Below are 12,261 nucleotides of genomic sequence, written 5' to 3' on the forward strand. Positions count from 1 at the left end.
GCCAGCCTGCCCGAGCTGCGCTTGAATTCTTGCCAGGCCTCAGCCGCCTCCCCATGGGGCAGGGCTCGGGACCTGAAGCCTGCCAGGCCCAAGCTCCCTCCACCTCCCTACCCCAGTGGGCTCCCAGGCAACCTGAACCTTCCTGACAGGCACCACCCCCTGCTCCGTGGTGCCCAGTCCCATCCACTGCCCAAGGGCTCAGGAGTGCAGGCACGCAGTCGGGACTGTCAGGCAGCTCCGCCTGCCGCCCCTGCGCGGGATCCACTAGGGGAAGTCAGCTGGGCTCCTGAGTCGGGTGGGGACTTGAAGAACTTTTATGTCTAGCTGGAGGATTGTAAATGCACCAATCAGCACTCTGTGTCTGGCTTGAGGTTTGTGGATGCACCAATCAGCACTCTGTATCTAGCTAATCTGGTGGGGACTTGGAGAACTTTTATGTCTAGCTAGAGGATTGTAAACACACCAATCAGTACCCTGTCAAAATGGACCAATCAGCTCTCTGTAAAATGGACCAATCAGCAGGATGTGGGTGAGGCCAGATAAGGGAATAAAAGCAGACTGCCCCAGCCAGCAGCGGCAACCTGCTCGTGTCCCCTTTCATACTGTGGGAGCTTTGTTCTTTTGCTCTTTGCAATAAATCTTGCTGCTTCTCACTCTTTGGGACCGCACTGCCTTTATGAGCTGTAACACTCACCATGAAGGTCTGCAGCTTTACTCCTGAAGCCAGTGAGACCATGAACCCACTGGGAGGAATGAACAACTCAGGACGGGAGGAACAAACAACTCCAGACGCGCCACTGTAAGAGCTGTAACACTCACCGCGAAGGTCTGCAGCTTCACTCCTGAAGCCAGCAAGACCACAAACCCACCAGAAGGAAGAAACTCGGAACACGTCCGAACATCAGAAGGAACGAACCCCGGAAACACCATCTTTAAGAACTGAACGCTCACTGCGAGGGTCCGCGGCTTCATTCTTGAAGTCAGCGAGACCAAGAACCCACCAATTCCGGGTACAACAGCACAATGTCATGCATATTGTCACATATATTATTTTACTAATTTTATAATTGAAGAAATTGAAGCTTAAATAGGTTAAATAACTTGCCCAAGTTGGAAAAAAAGAACAAACTATTTAAAAGGCAGAATCATGATAGGATTTGAATCCTGGTATAACTATAAGAATGAGGCTTTCAAGGATTACCACACTGATGAAATGATTTTTTCCACTTTGAAAACATCAAAACCTAACAGGTATTGCTATATAACATTGGACATACATATTGAAAAACTGCATTTTGTCAGGTGTTTATTGCTACAGAGGAGCTCCAAAGCCTTTTCTTCTTTCAGTGTTTGCCATTAAGTTCATTATGATTAGCTCAAAAGAATGTGCATCCTTCCCTGTTTTGCTTAGGCTGCTGGTTACAGTTTTTCTTAGGATCACAAGGCCCCTCTCTCCTCCCCCAATCCTTTTTTTTTTTTCTTGTGGTTTTATAGTGTGTTTCATTTGCTGGACAATAGAAAGACCAGGGAAGAAAAGCCAAAGCAGCTCAAAGCTGAATCATTGTCCATCAACATTCTCAGTTTCCAGTCACAGTTTTCATTCCCTTTTTATTTATGGACACTGATTTCCTACAAACTTTAAGAGAAAAATCCAATCTACCTAGCTTGAAAGGCAGAGTTCAGCTCTGCTGAATACCTCTACTATTTGAAGTCATAACCACAAAGAAGACCTCTGTGACCTGTGAATGCATTTCCAAGTGTGTTCCAAGTACCTAGTTTACTTTCTTCCAAGACATCCATAATATATTTGGCTTTGAGGGTTTAAAAGCCGGGCTGGGCCAAAGATCACACATTTCTAAGAATCATGTTATTTTGTGAAGTTACTGCCATACCATAAATAGCTCTATCATTTATAAGTAGACCCATTTTATTATAAGTAGACATTTAAAACAGTGGCATTTTCATCAGAAATGATTTTGATTGCAGTATTTTTTGAGCTGAGGGAAATTGCTGATAGAAGTGAGTTAAATTCTTAACTATCTTCATGAAATTCTAAACTCCCTTCTTATATTATTAACATTTATAAACACTGGAGTTCGTTGTACTTCTACAAAAGGCTTTCCAAAGCAAGTTAAGGTGTGTTTCTCAGTATTAGTAAGCGTGTCTACGTGTTTTGCTGCAGGGAAACACAGAAAGCAAGAAGGGTAGGAGGGTAAAAAAAGTTTGAGAATACTGTATTCCCATGGCTGTGAAAACAAACCACAAGGCTTGCCATTTCTAATTAAAGCATTTCACTGAGGTTCTTCAATGACCCTGGATTTAGAGCCTTTCTCTTTTTAGCAGTGCCCTGGAGAATAGCACTTTTTCTTTTTCTATTTTAAAATTCCAATAGCTTTTAATGTTCTTAACTGGATGCCTTGATGATAATGTTCTGAATTTATAGTACCTTTCAAGTGTAAGTACTTTACAAGTGATATGAGACTTTGGCTCACTCACCAAAGACTATGCTATCTCTCTAAAGCTGCTAGAGATTTAAATAGGCAGGAGGCAGCTTGAAATTGACCTGTGAAGCCAAGGATATGATCTCATTTCTACTGAAAAATGTCCTGGGAGCACCATGGACCTCAAGAGGTCGAGAATTTTAGCTTTACATTCCTTTTGAAAGGCTACCTGTGGCTCTCAAGGGCCCTCCTGGGGCAATGGTCTTTGTTCAGACAAAGACAAGGATTTCATTAATAGAATCACTCCACTTCTCACCAGGGACTATATCACAGTACCCTACCAGAGATTAGACCTTTATCTGTGAAATCTGACCCAGTCAGAGTACAAGAGAACTTTGCTTCAGGCAGAAGTTGTAATACATTGGGATTATATTCTTTTTCCCAATATCTTATCAGATGCTACTTCTCCCCACCTTTCTTTTTGGAAAGATTTTCCTGAATTTCTCTGTAGATATTATGTGAGATTTTGGGTGTGAGTGAAATGAATTTACTTTCAGATGTCTGTTTTCTATGTATACATAATTTTTATTTATCAAGGTGCCCTGAAAAGTTTAAGTTATACATAGAACACAGAACTGCACATGAGATTCTCTTATTTAAACTTGATCTCTCAAACTTTTAATATTACTGTATTTTCAACAGTGGAGAGACTCAAAGAATGAAAAATGCAAAGGAGGGAAAAAAGGTTAAAGTTGAGATGAAAATCACTTTCTTTGAGAGGGTAAACTCAATTGCTTTCTTATTCTGTGATCTAAATTTGATGATCCATTCAATAAGTCTGGCACAACACCTACTAAACACCTACTATACGCCTCACTTCTGCTCTTAAGGCTCACTTCAGGCTGTTTTCAAGAGTCTCCTTGATATAAACTACTGACTAAATCCTGGATCCTTTGAATGCATCAGTCCTGAAAATACACATACTAGATAAAATCCTGAAATTGACTGCTGTGTTAGTCCTGATATCTAATACTCTGATGAGCTTTGCAAAACAAATGAACATGGAATAAACAGAAAATACAAGATGCCAGGTTCCATTGCTTTATTTTTAAAAAAGAAAGGCACTAGGTGAATGTTTATTATTTACATAAATAAAATTGAAAGCAAAATTAATGACTCTTTATTCAACAATTGTTCCTCAGCTAACTGAATCTTGAACTAGACTTTACCATCTATAAGTGACTCAGTATAGAGTCCTAAAGAGTTCCTTGCTTTAAACTGAGCCGCTGCTTGTTGCTTTTGTTCTCCTCTTGAATTATATCCTCCTGGAACTCATGCAACTTCTATTAATGTCAACAAAATGAATCAACAGAGAATAGACTCCTGTAATATTTGGCACTCAAGTGTGATTTTTAATAGTACAACTTTTAGCTCAACTTTAATAACTGGAATGTACATTTTTAAAATGAGAGTTACTTTGGGGGCTATATTTGAATCCTAATTCTCACTTCCCATTAACTTCTAGTCAAACGTTTCTGTTTTGAAACATGTAATTAAAATATTCAAGATATTTAAGCAATCGTTCCTAGGAGAGAAATTTCATTTTCTCTTCTTTTGCCTCTTCTAAAGTAACTGTGTATGTCAAATTCACTGCCAATTGAGCATCACTTATGTATTCTAATACCCTAAGCTCAATTTATTTTTTAATTTCCCCTTACATTTTTCATCACCTGCCATGCCACACTGTAACTTAACATATCCTAATGAGTTCATAGTGCATGCTGGGGCATGAATGAAGTTCCTAATTAAAATAAAGCCACTATTATGAATATATTTCTAATAGTAAATGCTGTTCTTAATCATTAAAAATGATAGTTCTGTACCCAAAGGTACTTTCTTTCTTGTAGCATAATGAATTCTTTTCCTAGCCTTTACCTTTTACCGAGAAAAGTGTGCAGTTTTGTGATTCAATTAAACTTCTTTTTCATGACCTCATCCTTTCAAGAAGATATCTGACATGACCACAAGTGGGAACTTATTAAAATGTAACATTTGAACAGTTGGCCAAAAAGTAACACACTACTCTCCAAGGTATTCAGACAGGTAGGTACATTTTAAAGCTAATTCATTGGTTAAAACTTAGGGGAAAGCCAAGAACGTAGAAAGAAGGTAAGGATTTTTTATGGGTCGTCTAGTTTCCCAAATTGATCATTTAAGTTTAAAATGGCTAGTTGCAACTTCTTGCCTATTCATTGCAGATTCTTCCCTGCCCCATGCCCTCCAAGCAATAGAAGCAGACTATATCAATAAGATCTGTTTCTAATATATATCTCCAAGAAATATCCAGAAATATATTTGTTCGATATCTTCCAAATAAAATCTGCAAACTAATACTGTGAAGTATATTCATTTATTCAGTCATTCATACAATAAACAATTATAGAGTTAGAGTGACAGATACAGCAATAATAGCTAAGTATGATAAAATTGGCATAATTATTGTTATCTCATAAGATTGTTGTGAAGTGTAAATGAGTTAGAGCTTGTAAAGCTTTTAGAAATATTAGCTGCTATAATAGTTATTTCTAGTAAGGCATTGATATTATTTTTACTGTTTTTGTATTGTTTTGCTCTTCAAAACAGGGATAGGAAAGAAGGAATCATGGAGGTACAGGATGGAAAAGAAGAAGAGACGAAGGGAAGGGGGAGAGAAAATGATAGAAAGATAGCGAGCTACAGATGGAGAAGGAGAGGGAGAACAATAGGGAGAGATAAAGAGAGAGAGGCAGAGAGAGATTGAGGTCAAGTTGCTTCTCAATGATTTCACAAAATATTCCTGTAAAATCATGGTTCTTAACTAGTTTTACCTGGACAAACAAGAAAAGAATTAGAGAAATAGACTGCCTTCGGGCATTATGAATTCTTTGTTTCCTTTTGGATTTGAGGGTTTTTTTGTTGTTGATGATTCTTATTTTTTGTTTTGTGGCTAATTGGCAAAACACACTACCCAAACATGCCAAATAATATTTTCATTCTATGTTAATTATAAGATGACATTTTGCCTTCAATATCCTACTTAGTAGTTTGACAGAAAGGGTCCACTCCTCTTAAATAAGATCAGCTTGAAAAGTTTCCAGTGCTATTCATCTTAAAATAGCCAAATTTCATACTTAGCTATAGTGCAATAATTTTAGAAGATATTTTGTTTTAAGGATGAGTATAGTGGAATGCAACAGGCCTCAGAGGAACTTTTCAGAGAGAAAAGGTACAAAAAGGTATATCTCAGAAAACTTTTTTTTTTATTTCCTCTACACATTGTGACTATTTAATGGAACAGAGCATTCTTTGGACCACTTTTTTGTACATAATTAAACCTAGTCAATTTTAAATTGAGGCACTGTATTTACTGACCAAGATGTATCTACTCAATGCCAAAAAAATTGTTTTGGATTATGCTGATGTCATAGTGTTTAAAAATTATAACTTTTCTGGGCCAGGCACAGTGGCTCACGCCTGTAATCCCAGCACTTTGGGAGGCCAAGGTGGGCGGATCACGAGGTCAGGAGATTGAGACCATCCTGGCTAACATGGTGAAACCCCGTCTCTACTAAAAATACAAAAAATTAGCCAGGTGTGGTGGTGGGCGCCTGCAGTCCCAGCTACTCAGGAGGCTGAGGCAGGAGAATGGCATGAACCCAGGAGGCAGAGCTTGCAGTGAGCCTAGATCGCGCCACTGTACTCCAGCCTGGGCGAAAGAGCGAGACTCCGTCTGAAAAAAAAAGAAAAAGAACTTCACGTCTAAAACACCAAAAGCAATGGCAACAAAAGCCAAAATTGACAAATGGGATCTCATTAAACTAAAGAGCTTCTGCACAGCAAAAGAAACTACCATCAGAGTGAACAGGCAACCTACAGAATGGGAGAAAATTTTTGCAACCTACTCATCTGACAAAGGGCTAATATCCAGAATCTACGATGAACTCAAACAAATTTACAAGAAAAAAACAACCCCATCAACAAGTGGGCAAAGGATATGAACAGACACTTCTCAAAAGAAGACATTTACGCAGCCAAAAGACACATGAAAAAATGCTCATCATCACTGGCCATCAGAGAAATGCAAATCAAAACCACAATGAGATGCCATCTCACACCAGTTAGAATGGCAATCATTAAAAAGTCAGGAAACAACAGGTGCTGGAGAGGATGTGTAGAAATAGGAACACTTTTACACTGTTGGTGGGACTGTAAACTAGTTCAACCATTGTGGAAGTCAGTGTGGCGATTCCTCAGGGATCTAGAATTAGAAATACCATTTGACCCAGCCATCCCGTTACTGAGTATATACCCAAAGGATTATAAAACATGCTGCTATAAAGACACTTGCACACATATGTTTATTGCGGCACTATTCACAATAGCATAGACTTGGAACCAACCACCAACCCAAAGGTCCAACAATGATAGACTGGATTAAGAAACTGTGGCACATATACAACATGGAATATTATGCAGCCATAAAAAATGATGAGTTCATGTCCTTTGTAGCGACATGGTTGAAGCTGGAAACCATAATTCTCAGCAAACTATCGCAAGGACAAAAAACCAAACACCGCATGTTCTCACTCATAGGTAGGAATTGAACACATGGACACAGGAAGGGGAACATCACACACTGGGGCCTGTTATGGGGTGGGGGGAAGGGGGAGGGATAGCATTAGGAGATATACCTAATGTTAAATGACGAGTTAATGGGTGCAGCACACCAACATGGCACATGTATACATATGTAACTAACCTGCACGTTGTGCACATGTACCCTAAAACGTAAAGTATAATTAAAAAAAAAGAAAAAGAAAAATTATAACTTTTCTGGAATATGCTAATAGTTTTAAATTTTATATTATAGATTAAGCAGATACAAACTTGGCTTGACAATGAAATTAGAAAACATAGTCTTAAAATTTATTATGATAAAAACTATTGAAACAAAATAATTTAATTGAAAACGTTTTAAGTCACATGTGGAGAGCCATCACTTCCATAGTTTTTTCAAAAAGGTTGTATAATATTCATAACCAAGATTATGAATATGATACATTTTGAAATCAAATAGAGATGGATGCAATCCTAGGTAAATCATACAAATTGTTTAATCTAGTTCAAGCCAGTTTACTTTGATTAGCCTCATTTTCTCCAGGTATAACATGGCAATTGCAAAACTTACTTCAGAGGGTTGTTAACATAAACAATAATGATTAAGTGTTAACTAATATTTTTGAGGGTTTGCCATGTGTCAGACACTGTGCTAAAGCACTTTACATATACACCATTAGGATTATATAAGCTGATGCACAAAAAGATACGTAGAAGCATTTCTGGCATATGGTAAGCACTAAGTTATTAGTTTGTTTTACAAATAAGTACAAACATAAATAAGGCTAAATAAGGAAAAAAAGCTGCCTTTAGTGAACACATATACTAGTGGGGAGATAGACCTATAAATGGATAAAAACAACATCATGTAGTAAGTGCTGTTATGTTGATAAAGATTAGAGGCAGCACAGAGGAGGATATAATCAGACAATGGTACTCTAAAGTGCCCTTTCTGTCTTTCCTTCTCCTCCTGCCTTCTCTTTTTCTTCATTTCTTCCTGTCACCAATCCATTACCTAAACAAATGTCCAAAGTTATGAGTGAGTGCAACTTTATAGCAGAAGATGAAAGAACATTCCATTTCCATTTCCCCTCTTTCCCACATCAAGCTCCCATTCCAAAGCTGCTATAAATTGGCATAAGCAGGATAATTATTTAGCTATTTCTGTCTTACATTTAGCACTATATTGCTGTTTATTATATTGTGGGTAAAAGCTACGCCAGGAAGATTGTGTATTCGAGCTGATAGAGCAATGGTGTATTATGTGGTGAAAAATCTCTTATAATGAATGAAATTTGCGTCTATCGGGAATGCCATAAAGAAATTGGTTAGCAAATGAAAAACTGTGTTTACATCAGTGATCCTTTACCTTTGACGCTAGTTTAAATGTTCCTTTTTGGGCATTGTATACAGTCTTCTTGCTATCTAAATGTTTAGAGAAAGGCTGATGTCAGGCAACATAACAGTTGTTTATCATAGGAATGTTCTTTATAAGAAAAATAAATAAGGGTGAGTAATGAGATTCTAACATTTATTTAGCACCTATAATGCTCTAGATACTCATTTAAATGTCATTTCATACAGCGTTATGTTTGATCTTCCCAACTACCTTTAAAATTTTGTGAATGAGTGAGTAAGACAATTTATATTCTCAGCACACTATTCTTTTCTTTCTTTCATCCATCATTTTATTCCAAAGAAAAGAAAATCCTTAGAACTCTGCCCTGGAAGCAATTCACTTTTTTCTCCCAGATTATGCTCTCTACCTTGACGAAATCAGACAAAAGCAGATTATTCTGTTTTTGCTTGTTTGTTTTTGGTTCTCTTGACTATCTGTAGACCACACCAGTTGCTTACTTTCTGTTCCCATATTCCTCATCCCTTCACTAATATCACCTCAGGCAAAGAGTTCTCAGTGCAATTTGGATATCTTTCTAGAAGTATAGTTTTCAAACTTTAGAAGTATTATTTTTATTATGCATACTTTTATCTGGGGAGCTTGTTAAACATTTAAGTTATTGGAAGACATATCCAGAGATTCTGATTCATTTGATAAAGGGTGGAGTCATGGAATCGAAAATTTTAGCAAGTACTACAGTCTCCATCTCCATTAACATAAGAGGCCCCTAGTTCTTGCAGAAACATCATTCTAGACTCGATAATCCTCTCCTCAGCTTCCTTATCATCACATTCTGTAGCTTCTTTAATGTCATCAGCACCAGGCTATTGGTCTTTCTCTCCAAAAATGTCTCACCATTATCCTCAGTAAATTTGATAGCCATTTTGATGAGCCTTCTAATACTCTAGTCTCAAAATTCTTCAAATCCCTTTCAATCAAAATCATTAAAAGCTATATTTCAGATTTCGGCATTTTCCTAAATTGTGCTAATACTTTACATTTTTAATTTTGAAATCATCCTCTTCATAAAAACTTTCACTCTTTCTAACTTTTAATAAGCTATTTGTTACTCTCACTTTATCATAAAGTCTTCTATCCTTCAAACTGTCCTTATTTATCCAATCAATCATGATAATAGAAATTTCCAACTATTCAATGCTTACTATGTGTTGGGCTCTGTACTTAGTATTTAATTTACCTCATTTCGAAAATATCCTGTGAGGTAATTATTATTCACCTCATTTTATAGATGAAAATGAGGATTAAGGAGATTAAAAAACATATCCATGGATATACAGCTTATAAATAGAAGAAGCTGTATTTAAAACCATGTTTGTATGGCTCCAAAATTCTTACATTGATTCACATAGCTTTCTTACTCAAGTCAGATAATACGGTCAAGACATTATTTTTTCTCACTTTTCCTAAACTTTCTATGGTACTCATTCATTCTTGCCTACACACCTTTACTTAACTATGCTTTTTATCTATAATGATTCCAAAAATTAATGAATAAATCAGGACCTAAATTTTGTTTTTGTAAGCAGGGTATAGTAGGAAGAGCGCTATCTATGGAGTCAAGCAGACCTTGACACAAATCACATTCCAGAATTTACTGACCATATGACTTGACAACTCCCAATGCCTTGTCTCTAATACTTAGTTTATCATTCACCGGAGTTAATATTATTCGGCGCACATGAAATGACAACAATCTACATATGACTATAGATTAAATAATGTCTTGTATTTGATGTATCCAGAACAACACTTGAATATGAGCTGGCACTCAACAAATTCTGGACTGTAAGCTCCCTGACACAGATTCCTGCATCTCACCCCCAATGCTAATCCGAAAAAAGAAGGTCACATTTGTTGCATTTAGTAGAAACATAGGAAAAGTCCATTATAGCAGTTGTCAAGACAGCTTGTAGTTGTCGATGTGGTATGAGAAAGAACCTACATCTTAAATCCATTGTTAATCCTAATATTCAGGTTTGGATACATCTAGTTTAAGCTAGCCTTGACCTATGTGCTCAATACTTTCTAAATTAAAAAATAATACTAAATAACTGAGGCTTTGACCTTTAAAATTTGAGGAAAATCTTTTCAATGTAATCATATTTCATTTAGCATATTTATTTAAGTCAATAAGAGCTGGATGTTTATGATTAAGTTCTATATTCATACTTTTCCAACAAAATAAATACATATTTATAATTCTACTATACTAACGTGCCAGTTATATTTCTACAGGAATTTCAAATGTAGTTCCATATCTCAACATGTGATACTACTTGCAAAAGTCAGATCAGTGGTATCTCATCACAAGTGTCAGTGTTGAGTTCATCATCCTGGGCCAAACTATAGAGAGAATCAACTATTTTTTGAACCATAAGTTGAACACTTGTGAAAGCCTTGTTACATCCATTGACAAATTTTGTATAAACTATATTATACATGGATGATTCTATTTGCCAGTTATGTGATATTTATATGTTTACTATATCTACAATTTTGTTGTAAAGATGTGTCATTTGGTCATTGCTTTACACTTGTTTTCTAAGTAAAATAGAGGGAGTTCTTTGCCATGAGTGCATTACATAACACAGCTATAAATGAACATGGCTAATTGGCCTATATGGAACTTTTCCTTAGTCAGGCAGGTAACTTTCTTGACCCTCTAATGGACATCTAGTTTCTCAATGTCAGATTCAATTTAACCAGAAGGCTTTTTGTGTATATAAGGGTCTTGCTCTTCTTTTCTGAACATTTTGTGTCTTCCAAGGTTGTGACACTTAGATTATTTTTCTCTTGTTATCATGGAACAAAATCTACTGAAATCCTGAAGGCAATATTATATGTTGTTATATGATTGTTCAGGGGCAGAATGATACTCAGTTCCATTAAGGGATAGCCTTTCAATGTCAAGAGACCAGAGGGTTTGTTAAAATTGGACTTACCATCATAGTTCAAAGAGAACAATGTGGCCAATATGCGGCCACTATGTGGGAAGAAAAATCTTGCTTTTCATTGCTGGCATGGTTTACAAGAATGATCTAATTCCTGAGAAGATTACTGAGATCAACAATAGCTTGCATTCAAAGGCTAGCCCTTAGGTTTTTATTTTTAAACTCTAATGATGGCAGATTACAATTTATATTTTAAGGAGGTGAGACGTTATGTTTGCAGTTTGAGAGCTATATGAGTGGTCAAAAAGAGATAATCTGACATCCTAAGGCTTAGAACATGACTGCCTATGTCTGAGGTTCTACGGGTTTAAAAAATATATAGACACTTTAAAAAATAAGGTGAATACTGAAGACACTTATACAAAGAAATAATAACTCTTACAACTTTACCCAAATATATTCCTTAGTTCTGTCAGTTCTTTTTCCTTGATCTTCAGGTCATCTTCTAATCTTTCTATTGTGATAACATATGATTCACTGACTTTTTTCTTCCATTCATCTAGTAAAGAAGAACAAATGAGATTGATTTATAGTTGTGTTTTGCAAAATGTAGACACAGATCATAACAGACAAGTAATCAAAACTGTTTTTTTTTCTAGATTCTACAATACTTAATTTAAATTACTGATTGTGAGTTTAAAATGCAGATGTTTATATTTAAAATGCAATCATATTGAATTGTAGTAATTAAGAACTCATTTGATATTGGATAATATATTTACATAGAAAAATATATTTGACTTATTTCATTTGATTTTATTGCATTTTAATTATAGCAATCTCTAGTTGCAAG

The 12,261-nt window shown here is 36.2% G+C and overlaps 1 protein-coding gene across 1 annotated transcript in view; it reads right to left on the reverse strand.

Moving 5' to 3' along the window:
- The window catches only part of TNNI3K (TNNI3 interacting kinase), a 342,552-nt gene that overhangs the window by 295,417 nt on the left and 34,874 nt on the right, over window positions 1–12,261 (reverse strand). Inside the window, exon 4 of the mRNA XM_054482207.2 lies at window positions 11,859–11,967. Coding sequence (XP_054338182.1) covers window positions 11,859–11,967 — 109 coding nt within the window. The remainder of the gene's footprint in view (window positions 1–11,858; window positions 11,968–12,261) is intronic.

This window comes from Pongo pygmaeus, chromosome 1, assembly GCF_028885625.2.
Source record: "Pongo pygmaeus isolate AG05252 chromosome 1, NHGRI_mPonPyg2-v2.0_pri, whole genome shotgun sequence".
Taxonomy (NCBI): Eukaryota; Metazoa; Chordata; class Mammalia; order Primates; family Hominidae; genus Pongo; species Pongo pygmaeus.